This window comes from Hydra vulgaris, chromosome 13, assembly GCF_038396675.1.
Source record: "Hydra vulgaris chromosome 13, alternate assembly HydraT2T_AEP".
Taxonomy (NCBI): Eukaryota; Metazoa; Cnidaria; class Hydrozoa; order Anthoathecata; family Hydridae; genus Hydra; species Hydra vulgaris.
Window position 1 is genome coordinate 13,012,501 of NC_088932.1, and position 20,889 is coordinate 13,033,389.

Sequence of the window (20,889 nt, forward strand, 5' to 3'; positions counted from 1 at the left end):
TATATATATATATATATATATATATATATATATATATATATATATATATATATATATATATATATATATATATATATATATATATACAGTAAACTCCTGGTTATTCAAACCTCCAAGGTGTATAAGAATTTATTTCGAATAACCCAAAACTCGAATAACTTAATATGCTCTTTAAAATGACCTACTTTAAGTTTCTTTCAATTTTAATAAAAGTAGAAAGTAAAAAAAAGAAGACCCTTGGAATTTGGTGCTACTTCAGTTTTATCTTTGTAAAATAATAAATATTTTACAATTCATTGAAAATATAGTCCATTTTTTATTTTTTTATTGTTCCTTAAATGTGTTTTTTTTACCTTCAAGGGGAGCAAAAATTGTTTTCGAATAAACGAAATTTCGAACAACTGCAGGTTCGAATAACTGCATTTTTGCATAAGAGCATTTGCATGAGTTTGTTAAAGAAAATTCGCAGGAAATAAAAATTGCTTCGAATGAGCAGAAAATTTTAATAAGTGCTATTTCGAATAAATTTACTGTATAATAAATAAATAAATATGTATATATATTTATTTATTATACAGTAATATATGTATATATATTTATTTATTATAATTTATATATATATATAATTTATATATATATATATGTATATATATATATATATATATATATATATATATATATATATATATATATATATATATATATATATATATATATATATATATATATATATATATATATATATATATATATATATATATATATATATATATATATATATATATATATATATGTACTTTATTTATCTATATATTTTACATATAACAATAATAATCCATTTATTTAACCATAAAATATGAAAATTTACAATAATATTTTTAAACTCACATAAATAAGGTTAGGTGTCACTCATATAGTTAAAAACTAGTCAATGGAGTGATGCCTGAACCTATAATTATAAATTATATATATAAATAAGTTATATATATATATATATATATATATATATATATATATATATATATATATATATATATATATATATATATATATATATATATATAGAACCCTTAGATGTTTTCCGAAAGTTTTTTCTATATTTTGTTGACAAAAAGTAAAAATTAAAATGCAAGACCGGAATTTATTTTTGAATAATGATAGACTGCCTGCCCCAACCAAACCCTCAGTTGATGTAGCAGCACTCCCTTCCGGGTCAGGCTATTTGTCAGTCGATGTAGCAGCACTCCCTTGCAAGTCAGGCTATTTGTCAGTTGATGTAGCAGCACTCCCTTGCGAGTCAGGCTATTTGTCAGTCGATGTAGCAGCACTCCCTTGCGAGTCAGGCTATAAGATAGTCGATGTAGCAACACTCCGCGCATGATTTACAGTAAAAAAAATTAAAATTAAAACATTTTATTAAAAAATATAAAAATAAAAACATTTTATTAAAAAAAATTAAAATAAAAACATTGTTTATATTGTTAAAAACATTCAAAATGTTTTAAAATCATTCAGAATGTTTTTAAAAACATTCTGGTCAATTAAATTTGCGTTTTTGTTGTTTTTTTAAAAAACGATTATTTTGTAATTAAATTAATGGTTTTTACTTTCGTCCAACACGCAAATGTTGGACGAAAGTTAAAAGTAATTAAAAGTGACGTATATGTTGGCGTAAGAATCACTTTTTTCCTTCCGCTCTTCCCAAAGCCAACAAACTATAGATCTATATATATATATATAAATATATATATATATATATATATATATATATATATATATATATATATATATATATATATATATATATATATAGAACCCTTAGATGTTGTCCGAAAGTTTTTTCCATATTTTGTTGACAAAAAGTAAAAATTAAAATGCAAGACCGGAATTTTTTTTTTTTTATGATAGACTGCCTGCCCCAACCAAACCCTCAGTCGATGTAGCAGCACTCCGTTGCGGGTCAGGCTATTTGTCAGTCGATGTAGCAGCACTCCCTTGCGAGTCAGGCTATTTGTCAGTCGATGTAGCAGCACTCCCTTGCGAGTCAGGCTATTTGTCAGTCGATGTAGCAGCACTCCCTTGCGAGTCAGGCTATTTGTCAGTCGATGTAGCAGCACTCCCTTGCGAGTCAGGCTATAAGATAGTCGATGTAGCAACACTCCGCGCATGATTTACAGTAAAAAAAATAAAAATAAAAACATTTTATTAAAAAAAATTAAAATAAAAACATTGCTTATATTGTTAAAAACATTCAGAATGTTTTAAAAACATTCAGAATGTTTTTAAAAACATTCCGGTCAATTAAATTTGCGTTTTTGTGGTTTTTTTATATAACAATTAATTTGTAATAAAATTAATGGTTTTGACTTTCGTCCAACACGGAAATGTTGGACGAAAGTCAAAAGTAATTAAAAGTGACGTATGTGTTGGCGTAAGAATCACTTTTTTCCTTCCGCTCTTCCCAAAGCCAACAAACTATAGAACCTATAATTATAAATTATATATATAAATAAGTTATATATATATATATATATTTATATATATATATATAGAACCCTTAGATGTTTTCCGAAAGTTTTTTCTATATTTTGTTGACAAAAAGTAAAAATTAAAATGCAAGACCGGAATTTATTTTTGAATAATGATAGACTGCCTGCCCCAACCAAACCCTCAGTCGATGTAGCAGCACTCCCTTCCGGGTCAGGCTATTTGTCAGTCGATGTAGCAGCACTCCCTTGCAAGTCAGGCTATTTGTCAGTTGATGTAGTCAGGCTGTAAGATAGTCGATGTAGCAACACTCCGCGCATGATTTACAGTAAAAAAAATAAAAATAAAAACATTTTATTAAAAAAAATTAAAATAAAAACATTGTTTATATTGTTAAAAACATTCAGAATGTTTTAAAAACATTCAGAATGTTTTTAAAAACATTCCGGTCAATTAAGTTTGCGTTTTTGTGGTTTTTTTATATAACAATTAATTTGTAATAAAATTAATGGTTTTGACTTTCGTCCAACACGGAAATGTTGGACGAAAGTCAAAAGTCATTAAAAGTGACGTATGTGTTGGCGTAAGAATCACTTTTTTCCTTCCGCTCTTCCCAAAGCCAACAAACTATAGAACCTATAATTATAAATTATATATATATAAATAAGTTATATATATATATATATATATATATATATATATATATATATATATATATATATATATATATATATATATATATATATATATATATATATATATATATATATATTTATTTTTACTTTTTAAATTTAATAATAATTATACTAATTTTATTACATTTTTTTTTTACATTTGTTTTCAGACTACTAATGGTACAAGTTTTGTTTTTTGATTTAGATTCTGTATCTCAATGATATCCTGGCCTATCGATACGATATTCTGTTAATTCTATTTTTATATATTGCATAAATATATATGCAAACACTCACACATATAAATTTTAAAGAAAATATTTTTATTTTCATATATATATCTATAAATTGTATATTTTAAGCTTTTTTATATTTGTCATTGTATATTACTGTTTGTATTAAAAATTGATTTTGGAAATAATGCGAGGGCAGAGTTCAAATTACAATTTAGTTTTATTTGCTATTTCAATAGCCACGTTTATTTGCTATTTCAATAGCCACGTTTAATTACGTTTAATAATTTTTTCGCGATATTTTATACAGCGCATTTAAGCCTTGATTCAACGTTATATTTCAACCTTTACTCGACGTCTTTGAGTCACGTTAAATCGACGTTTTACTAACAACGTTTCAAATCCTTGCAAAATAGATCGCTTTAACAGCGTTTATGCAACGCTTTTTAAGTAACGTTTTTACAACGTTAAGTTGCGACGTTTATACAACGCTTTTAATGTAACGCTTTTTCAACGTTTAGTTGCGACGCTTTTGTAACGTCGTTTAGTAATGTTTTTTTAACGTTACGCAATAGCGTTTAATCAACATCTATTAAACAATGTTACATATCTTTGCAAAATCGATTACTATGTCAACGTTTTCGCAACATCTTTTGCGACCGGTTTTTAACGTTGATATAACGTTGTCGGGATTGCTGGGTTTTATTATGTGTAAAAACAAATAAATAATAGCCTCAGCTATTAAACGCTAATCCAAAAAAAGTTTACGTTTTGACGTCAGTTTGCGGCAATATGAACTTTTATGCGTCAAGTTTTCCTTTGCACTTATTTTACATTTTTTGATTTATTTTAATTAGGGTTTGTCCATAAAGTACGTACGCTTTTTTTCGTCCATCTTAACACCAAATCCAACCCATACACCCACCCACCCCCGCATTTTGCAATACGCTTTTTTGAGTACCCAAAATTACCTACGCTTCTAACCTATTTATCTAACATTTTATGATATTGTTAAATTTAGTGTCTCCTTTCTTTATTAATTGACCCACTGCTCTCCCATCTCATATACGCCATTTGCAGATCCCTCTTCCCCTCCGAGCGTACGTACTTTCCCAGCAAACATGTCAGCGTTGAATCAACGTTGAAAACCGGTCGCAGCGTAGAAAAAGCGTTGCAGTCACAAAAACAACGCGCTTTCAACGTTGAATCAATGTTTGTTTTAGTATTCTAAATCGCGGTAAATTTAAACGTTGAATAAGTGATGAAATTGTAACGTATTTTAAGCGTCTCAAAAAAAACGTTTATTCAACGTGGAATCAACTTACGCAAAAAGCCACTTTAAAGACGATTCAAAATCTACGCTTTATCAACGTTAAAAATAAACCGCTTTTTAAACGTCACATTTTCAACGTTGAATAGGCTTATATATTTCAACGTATATTATCTTCTCAAAAACTCTCGTTTATTCAACGTTGAATAAAAGTACGCAAATAATCACTGTAAAAACGTCTCAAAGTTTACGGTTGATCAACGTTAGACATAAGCTGCTTTTTCAACGTATATAAGCCATTAATGAATTAGCGTTTATTCAACGTTACATATACCAACGTTGAAAATGTGGTAGTTGAAAAACGTTGAAAACGTGTTACTTTGCCAACGTTGATAAAACGTTGTTTTGACAACGTTGAGGAAGTGGCACATTGAAAATTATTGTCTAATTAACTAGCCATTACAAAAATAATTTGCCGTAAAGTAATGGCAAGGAAAACTTAATAGAATGCATGCAGATGTTATAAAAAAAATATTTTAATAAAGTTATCTTTTATAACTTCTTTTTAATGTGGTTTATTTAAAACTTTCAGATTTCGCATCAAATTGTATATAATATACATAAATCTCAGGGTATATTCGGTTTTTTCAGGTTATTTTTGTTAATGATTTATTTATTTGAAAATGACCATTTTAATAAATTGCAAAGTTGTATTAAATATGTTATTTCTAAGTTAGAAATGGCACTTAATTTTTATAAGATTCAGATGTTTATAGTAATATCAAAATTAATAAAATATAATAAGTCAGAATAATTTTAGTCTGTTAACAGACTCAATTTTTTATTTATTTGAAAAACTTTAAACACCTTACCCTAATTATCAAGCAAATACTTCAGTTTAAAATCTTCAACCAATAATGAAAGTATGCATTATGTTTTTGTTTTTTTGTATAAAAACACGTTTGGATAAGAAACTTTATTTCCATTTTTTTGAAAATATGTGTGTGTGTGTGTGTGTGTGTGTGTGTGTGTGTGTGTGTGTGTGTGTGTGTGTGTGTGTGTGTATGTATATATTTAAATCATATATTTTAATTTATTTAATAATATGTATTCATGCATGTACATATAGCCAAATTTATGAATATGTATAAAAGAAATGTATACAATTGATATGCGTATACAAAATGTATATATTTCTAGTCCTAAAAATAGAGTAAGTGTTTTATATTTAATTCTAACATTTATTCTTTATCATATACCTTTGATATATATTTTTATTTGTTTTAATATTATGTATATATGCATGTACTTATGAATATATAAATATAAGAAATATATACACATTATATACGTATATATATATATATGTATATATATATATATATATATATATATATATATATATATATATATATATATATATATATATATATATATATATATATATATATATATATATATATATATATATATATATATATATATATATATATATATATATATATATATATATATATATATATATAAATACGTATATTATATATGTATATAAACATATATGAAAATATATATGTATATATATATATACATATATATATATATATGTATATATTTATATATAAATATATATATATATATGTATATATATATATATATATGTATATATATATATATATAAATGCAGACATTATATATATATATATGTGTGTGTATATATATATATATATATATATATTTGTTTATAAATGTATATATATATATATATATATATATATATATATATATATATATATATATATATATATGTATGTATAATATATAAACATATATGTATATGTAAATATATATATAATTAAATATATATATATATATGTTTATATTTATACATATATATGTTTATATATATATATATATATGTAAATATATATATACATATATATTATATGTATATATACATATATATTATATGTATATATACATATATATTATATGTATGTATATATATATATATATATATATATAAATATAAATATATATATATATATATATATATATATATATATATATATATATATATATATATATATATATACGTTTATATATATATATGCGTATGTAAAATGTATATATTTCTTATATATATATATATATATATATATATATATATATATATATATATATAAAATATATATAAAAAATATATACATATATATGTATAATATAAACATATATATATATATATATATATATATATATATATATATATATATATATATATATATATATATATATATATATATATATATATATATATATATATATATATATATATATATATATATATATATATATATATATATATATATATATATACAATTTTTTTTTATCTACATATTTTATATTTAAATATAAATTGTATATATAAATAATTCTTATGTATATATTTATATTTACTTTTTAAATTTAATAATAATCATACTAATTCGATAACATTATTTTTACATTTGCTTTCAGACTACTAATAGTACAAGTTTTATTTTTTGATTTAGATTTTGTCCTAATGATATCTCGGCCTATTGATACGATATCCTGTAAATTGTATTTTTATATATAGCATAAATATATATACAAACACTCACACACACTCATAAATCTTAAAGAAATTGTTTTTATTTATATATATATATATATATATATATATATATATATATATATATATATATATATATATATATATATATATATATATATATATATATATATATATATATATATATATATATATATATATATATATATATATATATATATATATATATATATATATATATATATATACCCGCTAAAAAATGAGGCGTTGATTTGATGTTGATTCAATGTTTATCGTCAACATTGATTCCATATTGATTTTTTGTCCAAAATGTTAGCCACTTATCAACGTTGATTTGGTGTTTACAAAAAACGTTGATCGAATGTTGCTTTTCAACGTTTAATCAACAAACATTTATTCTGGTGATTCAACACTGATTTTTATAATAGCCGACGGCATTTTGATATCGCTTTTGATGCATATATCAAAAAAATATATCAACAATTTACGAAATATATATATATATATATATATATATATATATATATATATATATATATATATATATATATATATATATATATATATATATATATATATATATATATATATAAGGTAAGTATGGGTATTAAGGCCCACCTAAAAAAATGAAAATGTAAAGAAATGCTGATTTTTTTTTGCTGCCAGTGATAAAACCAGATAACTCTATTATTTTAATGTCGAAAAAAAGTTTCACAATTTATTTTTTTCCTAAGTTTGGATTAGTGGGCCTATTACCCGCCGGGCCTTAATACCCACACTTACCTTATATATATATATTTAAACAACTTTAAAATGTATTCTAAAAAATAGAGTGCTCAATGTTCTTAAAAGAACAGAGCAATTATAAATTAGTAGGAAATCACTAAACAAAATTTTTTTTATTTAACACTGTGTTTTATCAATAAAAAGACTCATCAGAAATGCTCTTATCAATAAAAAAAACTCATTATTTTTGATGAGTCTTTTTATTGATGAAACACAGTGTTAAATGAAAAAATTTTTGTTAAGTGATTTTCTACTAATTTATAATTTATATATATTATGTATGTATATATGTATATATATAAAACATTTGTATATAAAATTTATACATATTGCTCAAATATTTATTTGTTTTGTAAAAAACAGGCTGTAAATAAAGGATTTAGCAAAAAATTTATTGATAGAGCAATTCAAAGCTAACTCAAAAGAATAATGAAATAAAGTAGGCACTGCGTTAAGTAAGAAAGTTTTTTATTGAATTTTACACAAAATTTACATTTTCAAACAATTTATTTAGGGTTTGCAGCATTGTTCATTTTTAAAACTTTTCGATTGAGTCGTGTTCCTGATTGCCTTAAAAATTCAGAAATGCCTGAATGACATTTGCAAATTTTTGCATCATGATGCTGTCGTGTAATCGCATCTAAATCGAAAATTTAAATCAAATTTGAAAAAAATCAAACTGCAGAAATTATAGCAAATAGTTACATAAATGACTGACTGGGATAAACAAAATATATTTCCTGTAAAAAAAAAAATCTAAAAAAATGCATAAAACCATTCTTACCCACTATCATATGATACAGGGTGTATGTTTTAAAATTTATCTTCAATGAACCACCAGAGACATTAAAACAGGCCCCAGCGTCTTCGCTCATCAACAACTTTCCAAAAGCAAAAGCCGATTTATATGGAGTATTACCTCCACAACGACTAAGAGAACTCATCTATTATTAAAAAAATAAAAATTACTTAAGGGTCAGAATACATATTATGTTCATTTTATATGAATGAAATTATCTTGATTTCAATACCTGGATTTTTTGATTCCTTGATATTAAAATAAAAAGCAGCAGTAGTACCTTTTTATCTATTTTTACCATCCAACTCAACGCAACTTTTTGAAAATCTTAAAAAAAAATGTATTAAAATAAATAATATTATTATTATTTATGTAAAATATTTTGTAAAAAATTAACCATGAAAAATTACCTAAATGGAAAAAATAAAACTTTGATTAACACATTGAAATATACATTCTTAAAAATTTTATTTACCCTGGCAAGACAAATATCTTTCTCTGTTATCCTCTTTATCCAAAACACAATTTTTAGAGCCATTTTCTACCTAGGTATAGATAAATTATACATACAAAAATTAAACAAAATTTTCAAACATTCTATAGTGATTTTTATTTAAACTTGTCAACAAACATATATTTATAAAATATTTGTCAACAAAATTATATTCTATAACATATAGTTCTGATTTCTATTAATTTTTTTACTGCAGAGGCACACAGATTTTAATTAGAACAAACGCAACATTAGGACTTTTTTTTACCAATATATTTGAAGACAACATCATTTTCCTTTGAGATAGATCAGCTTCCTTCGAGAAGTCAATGTTATTTTCAGCAACTGAAAAGCTTGCTATTTCACTGTGTAAATGGGGAGTTAATATCGATTTAAAAACATCTATAATTCAGTAAAAAAAAAAAAGCATGTTTATTTTAACAAATCATTATTTTTCTTTTACAAAAATAGTTAACCTGCTATATTTGGAATCATGTTAGATGTTCTTTGGCTATTTGAACTATCAAAATAATGTCTTCCGTATAGTCCTTCATCACCAACCACAATATCTTCATCACTTTCACAGAATGTCATTGCCGTCTTTCTCCTTTAATATAAACTTTACTTTTTAAACAAAAAAAGTGCATGATTTGTGTAATTCTTTATTGCAAAATTTTTTATTTATTAAAAACTAATTTTAGTAAAATTTACTTTCGCTTGGTCCCTTTTTTTTCTGCGGTGTCATTTTCAATATTTGAAGCATCTGCTGCTTTTTCTAAGCGTGACTGAGCTTCTTCATAAAAATCTAAACACAAATCTATGTACGTAAAATCATTTATCAATATCTAATGAAAACGTAATTGAAATGTTTGCGGCAAAAGCAGGCCGTATGAGAACGGGGTGCAGTTGATGCACTGCATAAAAATTAATGAATTTTAATGAAAAACCCATAAAAATTAATGAATTTTTTATTTTTTAAAAAACACTAAGAGTTTAAAAAAAAAACTAAAAACATTGTTAAAAAAACTTTTTTTTTATAAAGACTCCAAAATAAAAATGTTTTTGTCAATGATTAAAAAAACTTTTTTTAATAGTTGGAAATCTTTTTTAAACATTCTAAAGACATTCAGAACATATTATTTAAACATATGCCCATTGGAATATTGGATTTAAAATAAGTGATATTAAATGAGAGAATATTCATATTGTAAAGGGGGATCCAAAATAAATTTGCATCAGCACATGTTTATCCTCTCCAGTGCACTGGTCAAAACATACAGTTCAGTATCTAATTCAATTATTTTTCATTTTTTTATAGTAATATGCAAACCTGTAGTGCATAAAATTCTAGCTGGGTATATCTTCCAGTGCCTGTCTGGGTATATCTTCCAGTGCCTGCAAGGTTGTGACAGCTTTACGAATTGCAGCGGATTTTTAAATGGCGGCCAGAAGCATTTCCTATCATTTTTCATCCAACTTTCAGCAATCACTTCCACTTCTTTAATTTTTCCATTTAAAAATTGACATTTCAATATTCTGGTGCAATTTAATTCTAAACAATCTTATATAAGTTACAAAATAAAATTAAAAATACATTAGAGATTAAAAACAATGAACTTTGTAAAACGCTTTTTAGATTTATTAATGTAAAACACCAGCATAAATATTTTATTATTTCTATATACATACCAGTTATTTGTTTCACAGAGAAAATTTATAAATTAAAATGCATTCAACTCACTTTAAAATTATTCAATAAACTATATATTTGACAAATTTATACCAAATTTTACAAAATGACACATGCACAGACATTCTTTAAAAAATGATGGATGGCAAGTATAATCAAAATTTGTGTTTTTAATTCAAGAAATCAGTGATCATAACCAATATCACTATGTCTAAGCAGAAAAAAAGCATAACCACCTTTTTGAACGGTTTTTGAACTTTTTGATCATCAAGCCTTTCAGAAGTTCTTTTTTTTTTCAGAAAAATTGTTTTTAGGTTGGCTAATGAATTTACATAACAAACGTCTAAATAAGATGTTTCAGAACAATCAGAAAAAAACTTTTGAACGGAATGAGGATTTAGAGCCTTGCATTTTAAAAGATCTACCAAAACCTCTTCTACTAAAATAAACCCTTTGTCTTGAATGAAATAAACTCTCATAAATTTGATGTGATCTTTTTATTTACCACTTTTTGGACAGAAATTTCTTTACCATACCTTTCTCTAAGAAAAATATCCAACTTTTTTCTCTCATCTAGTTGATTCACTATTTGGGCAACAGTCTGATGTGATTTTCGCACCATTTTTTTAATTTGACCCAAAAAGTTTTCAAAAGGAAAAGCTAATAGATGATCAAGACTATCACCAAAGTTAACACAATCATCAGCTAAATGAATCATGTTATAAGTATTGTATGTTACAAAGATCTCCCCATACAAAATTTGTACTTCTCTAACGAACCATATAAGCAACTGTTTAGCATATGGCAAAACTAACAATTCATTTTTCAGCATTTTATCAGAAAGCAGTATGTGCATAGCAATTGAAAGAGAAATAAATAAGTTATAGCTAGTTTTATTTATTTTTCCTTTTTAAAACAACAGGTCCAGCATAAAGCAGAAAGAATTGAAACTCTTTTCCTTTTCCACTTCTCAAGTTCATTTAAAGAGTGTGGTCTACGTTAGAAATTGGATGGTGTATAACTTCGTAAATTTATGAGTTCATTTGAAATACTGTCTTTAACAGATTGACTTATTCTAATACATTGGGGACCTTTACACCAGTTTATTAGAAGTTTTTTAACTACAACAGTATAAGGTGCATATAGTCCAATGGGAATCCAGTTACCATTGGGAAATTTAACTGAACAAGCGGAGAAAGACTCTCAAGTTGATGACCTTCTTCTTTATACAAATTATTTTTAAAAGCCATGATAGTGCAAAGTAAAGCAGTTGTTTCCAATAATCTTACACCATCTTTTTGTGTGCCAACTGCCATACATCTTTCACAGCTATGGTAGCCACTATGCCCTATAATGCATTTAACAAATGCTCTTGCAGGCGCATCAAAAACAAAAGCTTTAATAGTCACCTGCAGCTGTTTATACCCATTTTTTTCATTTCAAAAATAAAATCTTTAAAGTACTCATTTAAATTGTTTGGTTTTCCCTGACCATACCAAATTGCAACAGCATATGGTCCTTTTCTGGTAATTGTAATTAGTATAGGCCAAATGGAAGTCTTTTTACTATTGAACATAGATGCACTATCAATACTTACAATTAGATCAAGCTTTTCCTTATTTCCAACTGTTGATATATAATAATCGATTGCACTTTCAACTCCAAGATATATATAATCACCTCCACTGACATATAAAACATTAACTTTTTGAAGAGATTTTTGTAATGTCTGCCTGCATTTCGGTATAGATGGAGTAAATTTATTTAAGTGAAACAAAAGTGCATTTAAAGCATCATCTTTTATACAGTATTTTAATGACCACTCATTTAAAAAATCTTTTGTTGAAGTTAGAGTATCAATACTACTGTATAAACTATTTTCAACAGCAATGTCATCAACATCACTATAATTAGATTCAACTTTACTTAAACAAAATTTATTTTCAGGCAAAGTGATCGAAAACATCAATATATCGATGTGCACATCTTTAGAAACTTTAAAAATCTTTTGAATGTCTGAATCTAGATGAACAGAATTTATCAGGCAAATACTTGCAATCATAAACATTACTAATTTGCTATGATAATAGTAATGTTAAAGAACTACCCTAATTTCATTAGGATAATCTTTATTCAAGAACTGAAAATATAATTACTAAATAAAGTATATGTTTTTCAATAAAGTTCATATTCATTTCATACCGTAATATAATTAAAAATTTGAACAAACGTTTTATTACCACCAAAAATAACAAAAAAATCCCAGCAGAACATGCTGTTTGCTCTGCAAATTACTGTTAGTAAACGGCTCAATAAATTTGTTTTTTGTCAACAGAAAATCAACGAACACTTAGTGTTTGTAAATAAACGTTGATTTGCTGTTGATAATATTGCCGTTGCAACAACGTCCATTTATAGCTGATCGCTGTTGATCGCTAATGTCAACGCAAAATCAACGTTGATCAACATCAAATCAACGCTTCATTTTTTAGAGGGTATATATATATATTTATCTATAAATAGACATTTCTCTAATTCGATTGCGCAACTGATTTCTCAGCTTCAAAAAGAGGCCAATAAGGACAAAATTGTAAACAAACTATATTCGTACTAAATAAAAATGTCTTATTTTAACTCTAGCATTATCAGACAAATATTGAAAAAAAGTGAAAGAGGGAAGTATTACTGTATATCATTGTATAGAAATTCATTTTATAATAACAATATCAAAAAAACTGATATCGGTCCGAACCAAGAGAAAAAACTCGATGTTCACAAAGCATATATATATATATATATATATATATATATATATATATATATATATATATATATATATATATATATATATATATATATATATATATATATATATATATCTATATATGTATATATATATATATATATATATATATATATATACATATATATATACACACACACACGCACATATATATATGTATATATATATATATATATATATATATATATATATGTATATATATATATATTATATATATTATATATATATATATATATATATATATATATATATATATATATATATATATATATATATATATACATATATATACATATACATATATATATGTATATATATATATATATATATATATATATATATATATATATATATATATAAATATATATAAATATAAAAATATATATGTATATATATGTATATATAATAATGCATATATATATATAATTTGCCAGGAAACTATTTCTTAAGAAGATTCACTCATTTGGCTATTATGCACAAGTCCAAATAGCAATGAGTTTATTTGGACTGAATCAATATTTGTTTATAGATATGTTTGTTTATGAAATTACTTATAGTGGAATTATTATTGTAAACATTAATTTTGATAAATGTGATTTTTTAGACGTTGTAGATAAGTTGGAGTATTTTTATAAAAAATGTATTTTATCTCAATAATAAATAGTACATTTCATGTATTTTTACAGTTCTATAAGAGGATCTATAAAGTAAAAAAGGCACATTCTACATGAATTTGTAAAGCTGCTATTGTTTGACTTTCTATAACTTCTTTGTGTAATAGTTGATTTCTTCCATTACGTGTTATACCAAAAAGCTTAAGCAAATCCGATATTAAAAATCTTTATCATTACAGAATGTCAACTCTTCTATAGCTCTCTTTTCAAAAGTCTAAGCCATGTTAATAACAAGAATAGTTGGTCAATCATGTTTCACCTACAACCAGATATGTAAAATATGAAGGATATGTAAACAATTCTTTGGGTAACTTTTCTTTAGAATGATGTTCAGGATGATAATACTTCATACTTTCACGTTCATTTCTAGGATTTAAATATTCAAATAAAATGCCAAAAATTTCTTATCTCATGCCAGTCAACGAGCTAAAACATTTATCGTCTTTTTTGTAACTAAAAATATTATTTTTCAATTGGTCGTTGATTATTTTTAAACTTTTATATTCTTCAGGCAAGCTCTTTTAGTTTTCATAAATTACTACAAATCTTTTTTAAAATACTTCATTTCTTTTTTTAAGATTTTTTACTGCAACTAATTTTTATCTCCTAAGGCCTAAAGTGAAACTCCCGCACTTTAGTGTGTTTCATTATTTCAAAATTATTAGCACCTTCTTTACGTCTATATTAACATATTTTGTTACACCAAGCTTTGTGAACATCGAGTTTTTTCTGTTGGTTCGGACCGATATCAGTTTTTTTGATATTGTTATTATAAAATGAATTTCTATACAATGATATACAGTAATACTTCCCTCTTCCACTTTTTTTCAATATTAGTCTGATAATGCTAGAGTTAAAATAAGACATTTTTATTTAGTACGAATATAGTTTGTTTACAATTTTGTCCTTATTGGCCTCTTTTTGAAGCTGAGAAATCAGTTGCGCAATCGAATTAGAGAAATGTCTATTGTATATTTTAAGCTTTTTTATATTTATCATTGTATATTACTCTTTGTATTAAAAATTGATTTGGAAATATTGCAAGATCAGAGTTCAACCTACAATTTAGTTTTATTTGTCAAATCAATATATATTATAGCTACGTTTTATTACGTTAAATAATATTTTGCGATGTTTTGTACAGCACATTTTAAGCGTTGATTCAACGTTATATTTTAACCATTACTCGACGTCTTTGAGTCACTTTAAATTGACGTTTTACTAACAACGTTACAAATCCTTGCAAAATAGACTGCTTTAACAGCGTTTATGCAACGCTTTTTAGGTAACGTTTTTTTAACGCTAAGTTGCGACGTTTATTAAACGCTTTATATGTAACGCTTTTTCAACGTTTAGTTGCGACGTTTTTGTAACGTCATTTAGTAACGCTTTTTTAACGTTACGCAACAACGTTTAATCAACGTCTATTAAACAGCGTTACATATCTTTGCAAAATCGATTACTTTGTCAACGTTTCCGCAACATCTTTTGCGACCGGTTTTCAACCTTGATTCAACGTTGACATGTTTGCTGGATTATTAACGATCCCTTATAAAAACCTGTACAAAAAGATATAAAACCGGTACAGATATACCATTTCACGGATAAGAGTTTGCATTTATTACAATAGTAATAAATAAAAAAGTTTTTGTCTTTATCAGAATATATTCCATAAAAACATATTCAGTATATCTTTAACAGAAGGAGTTTCCAAAAAAATTTAAACAAAATCTTGTTTCTAGTTTGTTTTTTTTTGTTGTTGTTTTTTGCTACAAAGTGACGTCACATACGAAAAAACTGTGGCTTCAACGATTTACGAAAACGCCGTCTATTATTTTTGTCGCCTCTATCATTTTTAATGCCTAAGAAGCAGATGACGTAATTTTAGCAATCAGAAATTATCAAGATAGAGGCAAATCTAAAATTGAAGTTTCAAATTTTCCACATGGCCATGTGGAAAATTTTAAACTTCAATTTTTTCAATTTTCAATTTTCAAAATATTGACAAGAAATACAAAACATATTGTCTCATCCATATGGATGAGACAATATGTTTTCTATTTCTTGTCAATTTTTTTAAATATAATGACATACATACAAAAAATCAAAACAAAACAGCTTGAGCAAAAAAGACTTGTAATTATTAGAAAAGTTATTAATTAGTTTATATTACAAAATGATTTATACAATGTTTCTTTCCAAACACCAATACTTAAAATTTTTAAGCGCACTGAACTGCAATTACGAAATAATCAAAATACGTTATAAGCATATTAAGGTGTTTCGAAAAACGGCTTCGGTATATTTTTATAGTAAAAAAATAAATGTTGCAAAAAAAAAACAGCATTTTAGGACCAATTACTTGAGCACATTAATAACGTAAGTATCTCAATCATGACGCATACGCAACAAATATTTTCTCCCAATGTTATGATGCTTTTAGAATTTTTAGCTTTTTTAAAAGTATTTTCGTTTGTTAGAGTGTATTATATTGTTGTATATGTTTGTATATAATCTCTATAAAACTTTAAAAGTATTTTGTGTTTCAAAATAATCGAAAAAATTTAAGTGGTACGAACCACTGCTTTTTCGTTCAGACGCTTCGCACGCTATCCTTTAGGCCACACATTGTCTTACGTAAATTTTTAAAATTATATAATAATTTTTTTAACGGAAATAAATGCTATAGATCAAAATTAAGCAGATATTGTCGCAATGCAGTTTTCAAGTAAAAGTCAAGCTGTTAAAATTGATACATGTTTCAGTATGTTTTAACATTACATAATTTCAAGCTTACGTACGTTATATACTTGCATACACTTTCGTTCACGTTTTCTTGTAACAAAAATTGCTGCCACTCTTTCTTGCCACTACCTCGGTTGCAATGGTTCCGTATCAAACATGCTCGACACTTCCATGTCAAACAGCCTCGGTTTGCCAAGGGTTCTGTGTCAAACACGCTCGAAAGGGCACTACTAAGTTAGTAGTGCCCTTTCGAGCGTGTTTATAGTACTAACACTACTATTAAGTTCAGCAATAATATATAGAGATATTTAAATTGACTATGTAGTTTTTTAACTTTCCTATCTTTCCACTAAATAAGCTGTTTTTAAAAGTATTTAACATTTTTGTCAACCTTTGCGGTATGTTTTTATTTTCTGTCGTTATGGACAGTAATTGCAAGAGTTGTTTGTGTTCTTTGCTGTTGCTTGTTTGGAACTTAACGATGCCTAATGCGAGTTTTGCCTGATAAAAGATTTTTGTGGTTTGTTTCAATACTAAAGACGTAGTCGACGTCATTTTAGTTAACGTTTTCAGTAATGTTGAGTTTTAAACTCGCCAATTACTTGAGGTTAGATTGGTTCGCACCGTAAGATAAGACTTTTGCTTTATTTTTGTTAAATGAAGTTGTGGTTTTAAAGTGCTTTTTAGTTGCTAAAATGTATTTTTATTGATGACGTTTACAAATGCACCAGTACCTACCAAAGCTTTTAACTTGTATTGGTTTATGTATTTTTTATTTTGTGTTCCTAGTAGTCTCATGTTGTCGTCGTATAAAACGTTTTGATTGTGAGAATAGTTATTATTGGAATAAACATTTTCAATATTGTACTTTGAATAATATTTACTTTCTTTTAACTTTTTTCCTTATTGTCAGAAACCCAAAACAAATCACGAGTTTTTTTTTTAATGTTTCCATATTATTTAACGGGCGAAAACCCATAAAATCAAAAGGTTTCGAAATTCCGTTCAACTTATTGCTTATATATTTTTTTGTCATGCAGCATTTTGAGAAATGCCCATTATTTTTTTAAATTACAACACGTTTTTTCTGCTGCTGGACATACACCTTAGTGTGGATATTCTTCCCCACAGTTAAAGCATTTTTTTTCTCTTCGGAAACTTTTTTTAAACTCTTTATTCGAACAGAAAAGTTTACCTTTATTGGATTCCCTTCTGTTGCGTATATGGTTAATGGCGTCTTCTTTGTTGTGGTGTGTTGTACCACTTCTAATTAGAATTTGGTTGCTTCAAACGTTTTTGCCATGGCTAAAATTTCGGTCAGATTTTTATTTGGGTTTTGGAAAGAGTAGTTTCTAAGTATTTTTATGGTTGTTGATAGCTCTCTTTGTTGTTTTATGACGTAATCAACGTCGTGAAAGTTACACTTCCTAGCTTGTTCTTTGAGTCGTGAAAGTTACACTTCCTAGCTTGTTCTTTGAGTCGTGAAAGTTACACTTCCTAGCTTGTTCTTTGAGTCGTGAAAGTTACACTTCCTAGCTTGTTCTTTGAGTCGAATAAAATATTGGTGAGTTGACTCTTCGTGTAATTGTTTCATTTGTTTGAAATAAATGTCTCGTAATTTCTGTTCATCTGCGGCTTAAAATGATTATCAAAAGATTCATAACATCTTGAAGTGATTGCTGGGTTGTTTGGTCATGTAGATTCTTGTATATTTCAAAAGTTTTATCACCGATATATGTCAACAGCATTGATAGCCTTTGTTGATCGTCTCTTACGCCAATCGCTGTACATAGAATATGAAAACGTTTCACGTATTTATTCCACTGTGAATAAAGTAAACTTGATTCTTGTGCAGGATCAAATGTAGGAAAATTTGGTAATGTCAGATCAGAAACAAATGAATCCGTTTCTAAATAAAATTTTTTTTTTTCCAGTTTGATCTTTGTCGCCAATTTTGTTTTAAAAAAACCTTAATTCTATTCTTACATTTTATTTATTCCCAACTCCCCCTACAATAAGAGTTTCCGTATTTATATAGATTTTTGACCACAATCGAATCTTCATCACAGTAGTTGTTCTCCTTCTTTATTGCGATACATCAATCACTAATAATGTCAATTAAAAAAGGATTTACTAAAAATGCTAATGATAATTCAAGAGCTTACAAATCTTTATACTTGTTTTGAAAGTCTGCAAATAAATTCTGCAGTTTTTCCCGGTATGATTCAATCTTATGATCATCATGCTGAGTCGAAGGATTAGGATTATGAATCATCTTCTTCATTTGAGGAAGATGATTTAATATTTTTAGGGTATGATCTTTCTGAAATAGATTTTACCTGAAGTGACAAATTCAGATTTTGTAAATGTTGCATTACATCAGTTAAAAATAAAAGATCTTACAAAAAATTTACATCGTCAAAGATTTCAAATGACTTTTGCTTTTCAAGCAAAAAAGATTTAATTGGTTCTAATAGTTCTACAAATCTATAAAGAAGGTCACTAACTGAAAGTACAGTAAAACGACAAGTCACTTGGTTTGTCACCAAGATCCAATTCACTAATGAAATTTTGAAACTGTCGGTGATTTTTTGCATTAGATCGAAAATAATTTACAACCTCCAGCACTGATTTAAAAACAATTGGAAAATTAAAACATTTTGTTGATAAATGTTCTTGATGAATCACACAATAACCGGGGATAAAATCTGGATATGTAGGATCACTTTTTAGTAAACCAGTAAGCCCAACATGAGTTCCAACCATTGCTGCTTGTCCTTAGGAGCATTGGCTTTCACCAGAACAGTGTCAAGGGCTTCCTTTAAATCAATTCCACGAAAGATCCATCCTCCCTTGCCCACACGTGTAATCGGCAGGTGAGAAGAGTTATTTTAATTAAATGTAATCAAGATTTAATTCAAGAGCTCTTACCAAAATAATAAAATGCAAAACAAAAGCATTTACTTATATAAGCATATTTTTTGAAAAAACAAACATTTTTACACATTTACTTACAAATTAACAAAATACAACAATAAATTTTTTTTACACCTTAAATAAAAAACGTCATTTTTTTTTAATTTTAAAAATATGTCATTTGATTATTAATCTAAAAAATGTAATTCAAATAATCAGTGACCCAAAATACGAGTCATGGTAGGTCTGTTCCAAACCAACCATTATTATACTTGTTATTTAAAGTCTATTTCAATAGGGTTTAGTAAATGGTAAAATAGATTAATACTACAGCTTTGGTATAATACTACAGCTTTGATATAAACTTAAGTTAAAACATTAAAACTATTATGCATAAAATATAGAAATATCAAATAAAATAAAAAGATTATATTTCTTCATAAAAATTATTAAATAATGTAACGTAAAACGCAAAAAATATATCTTTTCAACAATTTAACAAAGATTTACTCGTTAAAAAAAAAACATAACAATTGTCAATTTTGTTTTTCAATGTTGGATAAATACGTCATGATAAATCTAAAATAAAAAGGTAATGGAATTATGACATAATATAAAAGAAAAAAACACATCACACTTAAAAATTGGAAATCAATTTACCTATTTGTTTATGGTAACCTTTTGTAATATTGAAGCGAATTCTATTTA

General features: G+C 25.8%; 1 protein-coding gene and 1 long non-coding RNA gene across 3 annotated transcripts in view; one reads left to right on the forward strand and one right to left on the reverse strand.

Annotated features, from left to right (window-relative positions):
• LOC136089266 (uncharacterized) overlaps window positions 1–3,607 on the forward strand; it is an 8,823-nt gene extending 5,216 nt beyond the window's left edge. Inside the window, exon 3 of the long non-coding RNA XR_010642907.1 lies at window positions 3,367–3,607. This is a non-coding gene — a long non-coding RNA (uncharacterized LOC136089266). The remainder of the gene's footprint in view (window positions 1–3,366) is intronic.
• Window positions 3,608–8,513: 4,906 nt separating this feature from the next.
• LOC136089467 (uncharacterized) lies at window positions 8,514–13,549 on the reverse strand. 2 transcript variants are annotated; one of them, XM_065815485.1, is made up of 8 exons: window positions 10,684–13,549; window positions 10,065–10,158; window positions 9,830–9,960; window positions 9,622–9,755; window positions 9,336–9,405; window positions 9,093–9,187; window positions 8,846–9,005; window positions 8,514–8,701 (listed from the first exon to the last, which is right to left on the reverse strand). In XM_065815485.1, the coding sequence occupies exons 1-8, from the start codon at window positions 10,823–10,825 to the stop codon at window positions 8,568–8,570; spliced, it is 960 nt and encodes a 319-aa protein (XP_065671557.1). In that variant the 5' UTR covers window positions 10,826–13,549; the 3' UTR covers window positions 8,514–8,567. The 2 variants fall into 2 exon arrangements, with proteins under 2 accessions (XP_065671557.1, XP_065671558.1); XM_065815486.1 differs by having other exon boundaries at window positions 8,515–8,701; window positions 9,141–9,187.
• Between the last annotated feature and the right edge of the window lie 7,340 nt (window positions 13,550–20,889).

Bases quoted from the DNA above. Each gene is read 5' to 3' on its own strand.
- LOC136089467 (XM_065815485.1), bottom strand. From the start codon at position 10,825: ATGAAAAATGATAGGAAATGCTTCTGGCCGCCATTTAAAAATCCGCTG. The intron at 9,188-9,335 runs GTAAATAAAATT...TTTTTTTTTAAG, and splicing joins AAGATATTTGTCTTGCCAGG to ATTTTCAAAAAGTTGCGTTG. The intron at 9,006-9,092 runs GTATTGAAATCA...TTTTAATAATAG, and splicing joins CAAGGAATCAAAAAATCCAG to ATGAGTTCTCTTAGTCGTTG.